General features: G+C 35.2%; 1 protein-coding gene across 1 annotated transcript; it reads left to right on the forward strand.

Moving 5' to 3' along the window:
- The first annotated feature begins 1,827 nt into the window (after positions 1–1,827).
- LOC142347693 (uncharacterized) lies at positions 1,828–3,489 on the forward strand. Its single transcript, XM_075398953.1, has 2 exons — positions 1,828–2,153; positions 2,902–3,489. Exons 1-2 carry the CDS (start codon positions 1,966–1,968, stop codon positions 3,371–3,373), a joined length of 660 nt encoding a protein of 219 aa, XP_075255068.1. The 5' UTR covers positions 1,828–1,965; the 3' UTR covers positions 3,374–3,489.
- Positions 3,490–12,351: the final 8,862 nt, after the last annotated feature.

Below are 12,351 nucleotides of genomic sequence, written 5' to 3' on the forward strand. Positions count from 1 at the left end.
ACGAAGAAGAGCCACTGCACACATGGTGCATTCATGTGCGTCAGCAAACCCATCAAGCTCGCTTTTTTCCTCGTTGTTATGAAGTATCTTCTATCGATGCTTGTTTCCGCTACTGATAGAATTTGTTTTTTTCATCTCAAGAATTCTGCTTCTTTGCCAGAATCCAATGCGTTGTCCAAATGTTGTCCATTTTTAGTCGAGATGTCTTTCAGAAGTCTACTAATGTTAAAACTGAACTGAGCTAACAATCCGGTCGGTCCGAATACTGAAGATACTAGTGACAGAATCTTCCCCTGAGTTAGAGGTGTTTCAACTTCCCTGCTAGTGTCTTTGCACACTGAAAGTCTATCATCAATAACAGTTCATTGTAGTCCAGGCAAATAGTCCATAGTAGTTTCAACTGTTCTATGGCACCGTAATTGACCAATCGTTTCCTTTCAATCATTAGGTGTTTAGATTTTGTGTCATTAAATGATGGCTCAAGAGTTTTTATACTGCCCGTTTTCTGTCATATCGCTAAACACAAACCAGGCGGAGGTCTGCGTTAATGACTACAATCATAAAGATTAAGTCGGCCATAATCAGACCCATCCAGACGATAGTCAGCCTTGATCACACTTTAGCTCGTTTTTCCTACGTGCTCATTTTTTACTTGTTTTTGTTGTTGACATAATCAGACTCATCCAGACAGTAGCCAGCCATGATCAAACTACAGCTCGTTTTTAGTATTTGTGTTCTTTTTTTTCCTAGTTTTTAAAAATTGGCTCTTTTCTACCGCGTTTTAAAATATTCAGTTGTTTATAACTTTTTTCAGTATGCATTGTTTTTGAAAAATTTGGGTAATTTTTTAATTTTCAGAATATAGCTCGCTAATGATCAGAATTTTGATCGTCTCTGATCAAAATTTATCTCGGAAGTGATCATAGTGTAGCTCCTTAATGATCAGAATATAGCTCGTTAATTATCAGAATTTAGTTTGTTAGTGATCAAAATTTAGCTCGTTAATGATCAAAATTTAGTTCGTTAATGATCAGAATTTTGGCTCGTTAATGATCGGAATATAAGCAGACTTTGACCAGGAGGCTCGTTCATGCAGGCAGACTTTAATATGGTGCTCGTCCATGTAATCAAAAACGCACTTCACACCCCCCGTGCGTTTTCAATTGTCGGATCATTAACGCACACCTCGACCATGGACATAAGAAATTCAGTGCTTATCTTGGTCTTTTTATTTTTACAGGTAACTATTATTTTTGATAACAATTTTACTAGTTTTGGCCGGTTGATATCTAATTCCGTTCTTTGTCAATAAGGTATGAACGGTTGCTCCCAAATCAGTGAATGGGGTTCTATTTGTAAGAAGTGGCGAAAACGTACTCATTAACTATGTTATAAAAACTACTTATTCTAACGTATTTTCCATGACACCTATTTGTATTACTTTTTTAAAAAAAAAAATTAGTAAAAACGATAATATTGGCACTTTTTACAAACAGAATCCTCCTCTCAGCCTTCCCGATTTTGGAGTACCCGTTCACCTGTTGCTTTTGTTCTCTTGCTATTATAAAAGCCTTATTTACATAGTGTTGGTGGTTAACAATGATCCCCCAGGCGCCACCTCTACCATACTTCGCATCTTCAATTAATCTCTACGTCCAAAAGCAATTCAACACGTTTTTAGCTTAGCTGGTTTTGATTGTTTTTTAAGTACGTTGTAATATTTTGATTGCAGAGTGATGGCTCTTGTGCCAACTTAAGGATTGTGGCCGAATTCGAAGATAAGCTTTGTTTAAAGCCATTTGATACGTTCTCAATTATAATACAAAGCGCATACACATACTGAAGCAGTTTGTTTGTCATTATTTGAATGAATGTTTACTAGCTCAAAGATTTACGCGTTTCAAATGTGAACACTACTAAATATTGTCTTGTTAATTTTATTTTACACCGTTTTTTGGCACAAGAATGTCGTCACATTTTACAACTTCTACCTCACCAAGACCTGTGATAAACTTAGAAGTGCCCAATTTGAAGATAGGTCGACAATTTCCAGAAAACGCGTCCTGTGTAACTTATGGCTTAACGGGACAGAAAGTGACCTCAAGGAAGAAGAAATTAGTGGAGCGGGAAGTCAGTTGGAGGGAGCACAAAGGGTTGGTAAATAGACACATTGTAAGAGGGTTTAAGAAGCTGAGGTCCGTGACACTAGTCTGCTCTGATCAGACCCTCTTGGATAGCGGATAGGGTGTCGAAAGCAATTAGCCCGGGTATATTTTAAGTTGAAATCAGTGTTTAGTTTTGGTTGACCTTTTCTGTATGAGCACACTTCCTAAAACCTGGAATGTTGAACTAGTTTTTTGTCATCTTTATCAAGTTATTCTCATTCAAGGAAAGTATGACAGAGAGGAAGATGAAGAATGAACATTCTCGTTTGCATTGTTGAACCTCTAAATATTGCTACTTTAAATCAAATCTGAAAATTTCGAAATATCCTAATAATTAAGAAAATAAAAGTGTTTGATTCTGATTCAACCTAACTCTGACAAATTCACAATCGTCTTTGTGGGGCATTGATTGACCATATAGAGTATAGCGCCTTACGCGATTGTAGTTGCTGTGGGTAAAAATCGCCTCAGTCTAACCCCCTGGGCGTCATAACATTTGCTGCGACAAAACTTGAACAAAAATGCTATCGTTAGTGACGATTCAATTTTCTTACAACTCTCAAAACTCATCTTTACAACTCACAATAAAACCAAAGACTAGTTTCGTTCTGAGTAATACATTGCCTACGTTTCTCAAAATTAGTTTTTTTCTGAAATCCAATTTTCTACAAATGATTGCTCTTTTGGATTAAGGCAGCTTCAATAAATATTAATTAATTTTTTTATTCTGTCATAGAAAAATTTCCTCAGCGCCATCACCAGGAGGTTCCATCACCGATAGAAGTGTGGCCAACTCCACTTCTACAACAAGTGGTCCACTAAGAAGATACAACCTCAAACAGCAACACTCGACATCCACAACTCCTCGCAATCTGGTCACATCCATACTCAACAAACATTCACCGCCATCACCTGTACCAGAAATCGACATTCCAAAACCAACTCAACAGATTTCGGACCCAAACTTGAAACCCATTTTTGTACCCATTTCCTGGTCTATGCCCTACAAACCACCTCTTGCGGATCCGGGCGTAATTTCACTTTACCCGAGGGACATTTTGCACTTCAGACAAGGCCCTGAGAAGACTTTGACAGAAATCAGGGCGAGTCAGTCAGTTTTGGTGGGGAGTTTAAAAAAGTCGATCCTCTCCACAGCCCAACCGCCCCCTGTGACGCCAGCATCCAGACAGATTACGAACATATCTTGAACTAAGATGATTTAAATGATTTCACGTTAATAACGAAGGAAGAATCAACGAATGATTGATTAATTGTAGATTAAGTGATTGAATTCTTCTCTTTTCACAACCTTCTTTCGGCCGTCCTCTTTTAGCTGTTTGTGAGCAACATCTATAAACCGAGCTGATCGACCCAATCGCGTGGCTTAAAATGCAGCCTGTGCATAATCATTGAGATATTTGAACCAAATTTTAAATCTAAATGTAAATACTGCTGGAACATTTCATCAATTGTCCAACTGATGGTTTAAAAAAGAATTGGAAAACTCTTCGAAAAAGAAAACTTCGCTCGCCTCAACCACTAATAATGGTGAAAACCTCAACCACTAATAATGGTGTGCATTTGAGATTTGAGATCAAATATGAAGGAATTTATTTTGTTCCGACCTTATATGCTGAACTGGGTTTTCGTACAGTAAACTTTGGACGATCTATATATTCATCGCACAAAGTAGTGAGTGGTATTATTGGAAATGCCAAGTACAGAATAAGTAATCAGTTAATAATCAATTTTTTTGAGGAGCCATCGAGGTTTAAAGTTTTGTGCACACTCAGCTGGTTTTGGTTGCTTTGTTCACATTTTCCGTAAATTCAATCTCAGAGTTTCGTAGTTTAGCTGGAGAATATTTAAAATGTCGGCAACAGTGTTATTGGTTTTACAATTTAAAATAGAGGTATCAAATTAGGCTGGGCTGCTACAGATCACACGATAAGGGATCTCTTTAAGTATGCCAGTCTAAATTGACAAAAGATATAACAAATCGAAGGCAAAAATATATGCCTAAGACCTTTCAGTGCTATAGGTCTCAATTTGAAGTTGTTGGGGGGGCTGAAAACTTAATTTAATTAAATAGGTTGTTTAAATAAACAAGCTTATATTGAGGAGTATTTAACCTGGTTGAGCTGATACTTGATGGAGTTGTTACTGTGTGAGTACGTCTTCGATATCCTTTCAAGTACTTCTTCTAGTCGATCTTTAATAGGAATTTTCCGTTTGAAAAATAGCAAAGTTAGGAATCTTTTATATAATTTCTCTGTTGAAATTTAGAATTTTGATTTGGAAGAAAAAGGAAGCAGTCCTTTTATTCCGTCCCACTCCGCTGAGAGAATTTACAAATTCATCTCAGCTCATTTTGGGCCGATAAAGAGCGAATCACAAACTCACGTTCATAGTGGGGTGTTTCTTAATTTTCCTATTGGCCGAGAATGCAAGAGAATTAACTCTTTTTTTCTCACGAAAAAATTTTTGAAACTCCAAAAAATAATAAAAATCTGAAAAACTGAGAGCATCAATTATTGATCACGTAGGCGCCTATTTTCTGCTTTTCCCCTCTTCTAAAACCGCAGCAACTATGGTTTTCTTGGGGGCTTTTTATGAGCATCTATTGTCTTTTCCCCTGAAGCAATCTGCTTCATCTTTATTGAACTTTGGGGAATAGATCTGCATTGCAACTGTCAAAAGCAGAAGTAATTTAAATTAAAACTAAGTGTGGTTTTACAGGCCGCATACGCTCAACAACGTACATTTTCCATCCTGTATATAAGCGAGGAGAGCCAGGCCTAAAGTTGTTTTAATTTAAATAAGTCGAACTAAGTTGTTTAAATACTTGTGTATTGGAAGTCTTAACAAGCGTTATATTGTTTAGCGCGCAGCGAAAGAATGGTTAATTAACTCTAAATATGTTCGCTCTAATGCGGGATTAATTATCCGTTCATTTGTAACGGCTCTCGTAATACTACAGCTCACCCCGATTTTTAGTAATAAACAAATTTAATAAATTAATCTACATCATATAAAACTTCTATATGAAAGTCAGGTAAGTTTTGAGTTCTGTTCAATTTTTCGTTGATTGGTGCTGCAATCAATTGAGTTGGAGGTTGCAAATGTTGGTTAGTTGCGAAGTTTGCATGAGTTGGTTTATTACGAGGGTTGATGGCGTCGTAATAGAAAATCAATCGCAAAGTATCAGGTATTGCTAAGATAGTATCTTCGCTAATCCTCTCTTTAATGTCATTAACTTTTTTTGTGTTCTGTTGTCCAGACAAAATTAGTTTCTGTGCGGGTTAGGTCATAGAACGGTTTGCAGTCAAAGTGCAAATTTTTGATGTACATGCTCTAGAATCCTAAGCAACTTAGAACTCTCATGACATCACGTTTGTTTTCAGGCGACTTGAGTGCTTTTAAATCTGCTAATCGCTTCTTGACTGGCTGTATTTCAACTTTACCTACTACTTGTCCCAAAAACTGTACTTTCCTAAGGAAAAATTTAGTCTTTTCAGGTTGATTTTTTAACCCTGATTTCCATAAGAGTTCATGGTACTTGTCAATTATTTCAAACATTTCGGTTTCATCTTGCACTTGAATGATGGTGTCATCAATGTAGGTTATAGCTTGTTTTTTTCTGATTAATGGTGCAAAATGAATAGTCATTATACGGCTGAAGAAATTAGGTAGACCACATAGTCCATAGAATCCGCGGTCAAATGTGTATTGCTTTGGACCAATTACAAAACTTACCAGCTGTTTGGTTTCCTCAGTTAGAGGCACTTGGTTATAAGCTGAACAAAGATCACTGGTTGTGAAGAAATTCCCTTTAAGTCTAGTTAATAGGCTTCCGATTGGTTCGAGTGGCCATGAAAATCGACTAACATCTGTTATTGAATTCAAATATTGGGCGTCTATAACCAGTTTTACTGTGTTCCCCTTGGGTAGGATTATGATTGGATTAATAAATTCTGAACCCATTTCTTTATCATTACCCATTTCCCGGATTGTACCTGTTTTACACAGTTGTTCCAAAAGGTTTTCTAGTTTTTCCTGATAATGTAATGGTACTTTGTAATGTCTCTGTTTTGTTAAAGTTGAATTTGGTAAAAGTTTGACATTAAATTTTCGCTTTTTCTTTCCAACATCGTATTTGTGTTGAGAATAATTGTCCTTATTTTTAATTAGAGTTCTCTGTAATTTGTCTAAGTTTTCGTCATTAATGTCAGCCTGACTGAAATCAAATTTTTTAAGAAACGTTTGATCGGTTTTGTCAGATCTGTTAAGTTTTTCTTTGGGAAGCTCAACGGGTCTGATGCTCTCATCTGTTGTTTCTAATTGCGGCTTAAGATCCTTCAGGTCGTCGCTAAACACTGTTTCCAATTCGCAGTTGTTGGTAAAATCTTGCTGTCTTTTGCTCTTTTCTGTTTTGTTTTGTTTTTCAGGGGTTTTGTTGGTTTCGAAGAAATTTTGAGTTTCGAAGAAATTTTGCCCAATAGGACCCTTTTGTATGACAACCTTGTTTTTTTGAGGATTGTTTAGCATTATTAGTAGTTCTTGTTCTTTTCTGAAACATTGAACATTGTAAGTATAAATACCTTGAGCTTGCAGTTCACTTCCAATTACAAAGAAGGTTTCTTTTCTGAAAAACTCATTTGGTGGTCTAATTGATATTACGCGAGTTGATTTTGGTGCTAATGATAGCTGCTGATCAAGAGTTACAACTTTAGTAACTAACATTTGGATAGCTTTTGCATTGGTGTCTCGATAGTTTGACGGCTACTTCAGGGTAAGTTTAAAACCAATTTTTGGAGTGCTTATGACAAGGGACTTTAAAGTGGATTCAAGGAAGTCCATTCCCAACAAGTTCGGCTTGCAAACATCTTTGGCTGAAACCCATTCGGTAACTTCCACTTGATACTTTCCTTCAATGTCGAAAAAAGTTTTAAAAGTTGTTTGACCTAGCAGTTATAGTATCTCACCATTAACCGCTTAAGTATAATTTTTTGAAGCTTTCGTCTCATTGTGTTGTGTTTTGCACAGTTCAATGTAAGTTTGGTAATTAATTATAGAGCTTGATGCTCCTGTGTCCAATAAGACTGTGTTTCTAAACCGTTATTTGTATTTTTGTCCCCGATGGATTGATATAAATTAATAAAAATGTTTGAATAACTTGCTTTGCAATTAGCAGTGTTTACGAACGGAGACTTGTCTAAATTAAATACTCGTCGTTGTAGTTGTCCTCATTGCAATAGCCTCCGCGAGTTTCTCTGGTAAAGTGGACTCGAGTGCTTCGCCCATCACTGCTATCTCTTGAATGAGTAGCATTGCTTTGTCTAGTAGGTGTCCTATCACGATCCTGGCCTCCCCTCCTCTCACGATATCAATTATCTGATCTTGGAGGAGCGTTGCTCTCTCTATCTTTACTATTTTGCCTATTGCTATCTCTATAAGAGTTGTTTCTATAGTTACTTTGTCGTTCCTGTGACCGGCCATCGTTGGAAGGTGATCGGTGATTGTTTGAAGAGTGCGATGGGTAGGGTGATCGATGTCGGTTTTCTGACCTAGAGTTGTTTTGGTAATTTGATCGATTTTGGTTTTAATTATTTCTGTGTCTGTCCCTAGAATTTTGGTTGTTATAATTGTTTGGTCTGTAATTTTGATGACCTGGCGATTGGCTCCGACTGCGTCTATAGTTATCTTTGAACTTTTCTCGATGTTGAGGAGGGTTCCGCTTTTCGTTTTTAAAGTCTTTGTACTTAAAGCAATATGCTATTGTGTGACCAAAACGTTTGCAAAAATTGCAAAAACTAGTCTAGTTCTGTTTAAATCTGAGATTTTCATTGTTGTAGGGAGCGTTTATTTTGTGATCTTTCATGACATTAGCAGCTTCTGTGAGTTGGTTCTTTAACCATTCTATTTCTATTTTATTGTCAATACTACTCGAGGCGTTACCCGTGAATTCGCTGCTAACGGAAAAGCTTAAGTCCTTAGTTGCTACATGGTCCATTAATTTTTACCATGTTGTAGCTGGATTTTCTAATCAAAACTGATGTGCCTTTTGTTTAAGTGCAGGAGGTGTTAGTCCTCTTACAAAGTACTCCATACACTTAGCGGTACGCTGGTCGCTGTTAAAATCAGGGTCTCGCCATCCTTTTTCAACTGCTTTTGTTAATCGGTGAGTTTAACTTTTTATCAACTCTTCTGTCTGTCTTTTAATACTCTCCATTTCAATCCTTTTTCTGTGATTATCTTTTGCATCAGTTAAAAGAGTAATGCACTGATTTCTAACTTCGTTCCATGCTTGTGTTGGTGCTAATGTTTCAAGCCATTGGGCTGCTGGCCCACGTAAAACGGAACCGAATAACGGTTTTTGTCTAGCGTCCTATGCTGCTTGCAAGTCAGCATCCGCCGGATCTCTTGCTCCTAGCGAGAATTGGATTTTACTTTGTATTAAACTGAAGAATTCCTGGGCGTCTTCAGATGGATCTAGACCTGTAAATTTTTTTAACGCTATGTCAGGGTACGCAACAACGTTTGCTGCCATATTTTGTTTTAGTATATGAAAAGAATCTTTTATATGAAAGTACTATTAGTTTGGGTAATTAGTGTAGAAAATATTTTGTTATGACAATTGAGTAAGAAAACACTCATACTAAATTGAGTAAGAAAACACTAATTGAGTAATATTTTCTACACTAATTACTAAAACACTAAAAGGAAAAGCTTAAGTCCTTAGTTGCTACATGGTCCATTAATTGTTGCCATGTTGTAGCTGGATTTTCTAATCAAAACTGATGTGCCTTTTGTTTAAGTGCAGGAGGTGTTAGTCCTCTTTCAAAGTACTCCATACACTTAGTGGTACGCTGGTCGTTGTTAACTTTAGCTGTTTGTTTTGCGTTATGAATTTTATTTGTTTAGGACCGTTTAAGGATTGTATTTTAAATTCAAAGTTTTTGCCTTTATCAGTGCTAAAGATGTCAACCCAAGAGTAAATATCGGTTTGCTCGACGGTAAAATTTAATGACCAAGGATAAGTGTTTTCAGAGTGTCTAAATTCAACAGAGTATTGATGAAATCTGTTTATTTTTGAAAATCTTATTTGTGTGACTAATTCTGTTTTTATAAGTAGTTTAACTCTATCTGGTAAACTCAGATCGTCAGGAGAAACGTTGATGTATTTGGGTTTAATGATTTTTAAAATTTGCAAAACAAACGGGGAATTTTTGTTTTGGTGGCTCATCCACACACAAGATGATAACGTTTATGCTAATTCTATCACACTGGTATGATTTCCTAGAGCAACTAAAGTCCATTAAAGTTTGGGTTAGTCCATTATAAGTTATATGGATTTCGGTCTGTGTTTCTTTAGGAAAATGATGGTAAATGCATTAAAAGTTTCTGTTCTGATCAGTTAAATAGTGTAAACTTTGCCTATCTTGTTATGTTCTTTAATATCTATATTTAAATTCTGAACGTTTACATTAATATATGACATATAAATAACATAGGACAATTGTTTTTGTTGTTTTATTATTGTATTTTTGAATAAAATTACACATAAAACAGCATAAAAACGTTTAATACGGGATGTTTAGTACATCAGTAGTATTTCATTAGCTATTATTGTGTAGAAATATGTATATATATATATATATATATATATATATATATATATATATATATATATATATATTGTTCCTAAAGTGCTTGAGTCTGTTAATGACCGTATATTAGCATGAAAAAACAACTATTTTATGAAATATTTGTGTACAAATTTGGGTAAAAAGGCTAATTTACGCTTTTTATATTAATTATTGGCTAAACTTTCTGCAGTAATCTCAATCACACTGTTTCTAGTTTTTTAAAAAAAATAGTACATTCTGAAAATTAGGGTTTTCAAGTGCATAAGTTATATATAAATTAGCGGGGGAATTAGGTTCAAACACGTAGAAAATAGCTATGAAAGTACTTAGGTGAGTAATAAACGAAGTTATTCTACACCTTCTAGTGTTTTCTATTGCTGTTAGATTAAGATGTTCTACAATAACTTTTCCAGTTTGGTCTCCATGCACTGTTTAAAACCTCTTTTGATTAAAATTGGATAAGAATGATGTTTTTATGGCTTAAATCTGATTAGTTACCGTTAAATTAGGTTGAACGTGACGTTAATCTTGTTAAAATATCTTAAACACTTGAGAATTAGGACAAAATGATGTTTATTTGGTTGAAATTTGATTAATATTATCCCACCCGGGTCAAGAAATGGAAAAAACAGAGTGAATAATAAACTGAGAAGGCTTATATTTAACCAGATTTGGGTTAATTAATTTGAAAATACAAAATTGTTTGCTTAGATTTGTAGAAAATTAGATAAAAATTACACTAAACACGCATGGGGGGATGAATTCTGGTTAATTTAAGTTCAATCGTTTAAAAATGCTAGTTTTTGGGCGAAAATTTAATGAAGTTTAGACATATGTTACTCTAAATATGATTTAGGGGGATGAATTTTGGTTGAAATTTGGCCATTTAGTGCGAAAATACTAAAATTCAACTGTCAATTTGTAAAGAGTCGGCTAAAGTTTAGGCTAACTAGGTGTTGGGAAGACGAAGTTTGGATAATTTTTGGTTATTTGGGGTGTAGATACTAAAATGTAATCATAAATTTGGGTCAGAAATAGACTAGACAGGTTTTGGGGCGATGAATTCTGTATAAATATTGATTATTTAGGATGAAATTACTAAAATTCAACCATAAATTTGGTTAAAATTGGGTAAAAATTAAATTAATTTGGTTTTGGGGGATGAAATCTGGTTGAATTTTGGCTATTTAAAGTGTAAATACTAAAATTTAACCATAATTCTATGAAAATTGGATGAAATTTAGGATGACTATAAAGTGTGAAAGTACTTCAATTGTTATATATATAAACTAAAAATCGGAACTAGATTACTCCCATCCGGGTCAAAACAAGTTTACAAGAGCAAAAAATCAGTTGCCTGATACTATTTTAATGTAATTTTACTGTATTTTGGCTGTAAATTTGATATAAATTACTCTATTTGTTTGTCTATTAGTGTGCTTTCACTTCTGTGATAGTGATTATTTTACTATTTTAATCCAATCGGACAAAAAAAACTCAGTCGTGATTCTTTCCTCTGGGCGCACCAGTTATCTAATTAGGCTGGGCTGCTACAGAACACACGATACGGGATCTCTTTATGTATGCCAGTCTAACTTGACAAAAGATAAAACAAATCGAAAGCAAAGATGTATGCCTCAGACCTTTCTGTGCTATAAGTCTCAATTTAAAGTTGCTGAGGGCTGAAAAGTTAAATTAATTAAATAAATCATTTAAATAAACAAGCTTACACTGAGGAGTATTTAGCCGGGTTCAGCTGATACTTGATGGAGTTGTTACTGTGTGAGTACGTCTTCGATATTCTTTCAGGCACTTCTTCTGGTCGATCTTTAGAAGAATTTTCCGTTTGAACAATAGCTAAGTTAGGAATCTCTTAAACAATTTCTCTGTAGGTATTTAGAAATTTGATTTGGAAGAAAAAGGAAGCAGTTGTCTGCTGCTGATTTTCATTTCTCTTGTTTCTCACTAATTTTATCCGTCCCACTTCGCTGAGAGAGTTTACAAATTCATCTCAGCTCAGTTTGGGCCAATAGGGAGCGAATCAAAAACTCACGTTCATAGTGAGGAGCTTCTTAATTTTTCTTTTGGCCAAGAATGCGAGAGATTTAAATATTTTTTATCTCACGAAAAAATTATTGAAACCCCAAAAAATAATAAAAATCTGAAAAACTGAGAGCATCAATTATTGATCACTTAGGCGCCTGTTTTTGGCTTTTCCCCTCTTCTAAAACAGCAGCAACTATGATTTTCTTGGGGGCTTTTTATCAGCATCTATTGTCTTTTCCCCTGGAGCAATCTGCTTCATCTTTATTGAACTTTGGGGAAGAGATCTGCATTGCAACTGTCAAAAGCAGAAGTAATTTAAATTAAAATTAAGTGTGGTTATACAGGCCACCTACGCTCAATAACGTACATTTTCTATCTTGGATATAGGCGAGGAAATAAAGGCCTAAAGTTGTGTTAATTTAAATAAATCGAACTAAGTTGTTTAAATACTTGTGTACTGGAAGTCTTAACAAGCGTTAATTTGTTTAGCG

This window comes from Convolutriloba macropyga, chromosome 1, assembly GCF_964194025.1.
Source record: "Convolutriloba macropyga chromosome 1, txConMacr16.3, whole genome shotgun sequence".
NCBI classification, from domain to species: Eukaryota; Metazoa; Xenacoelomorpha; order Acoela; family Convolutidae; genus Convolutriloba; species Convolutriloba macropyga.

What these genes read in the sequence shown, in the direction of transcription:
- LOC142347693 (XM_075398953.1), top strand. Translation starts at nt 1,966, where the DNA reads ATGTCGTCACATTTTACAACTTCTACCTCACCAAGACCTGTGATAAAC. An exon ending in AGTTGGAGGGAGCACAAAGG is followed by an intron (nt 2,154 to 2,901) that starts GTTGGTAAATAG and finishes ATTCTGTCATAG; the next exon opens with AAAAATTTCCTCAGCGCCAT.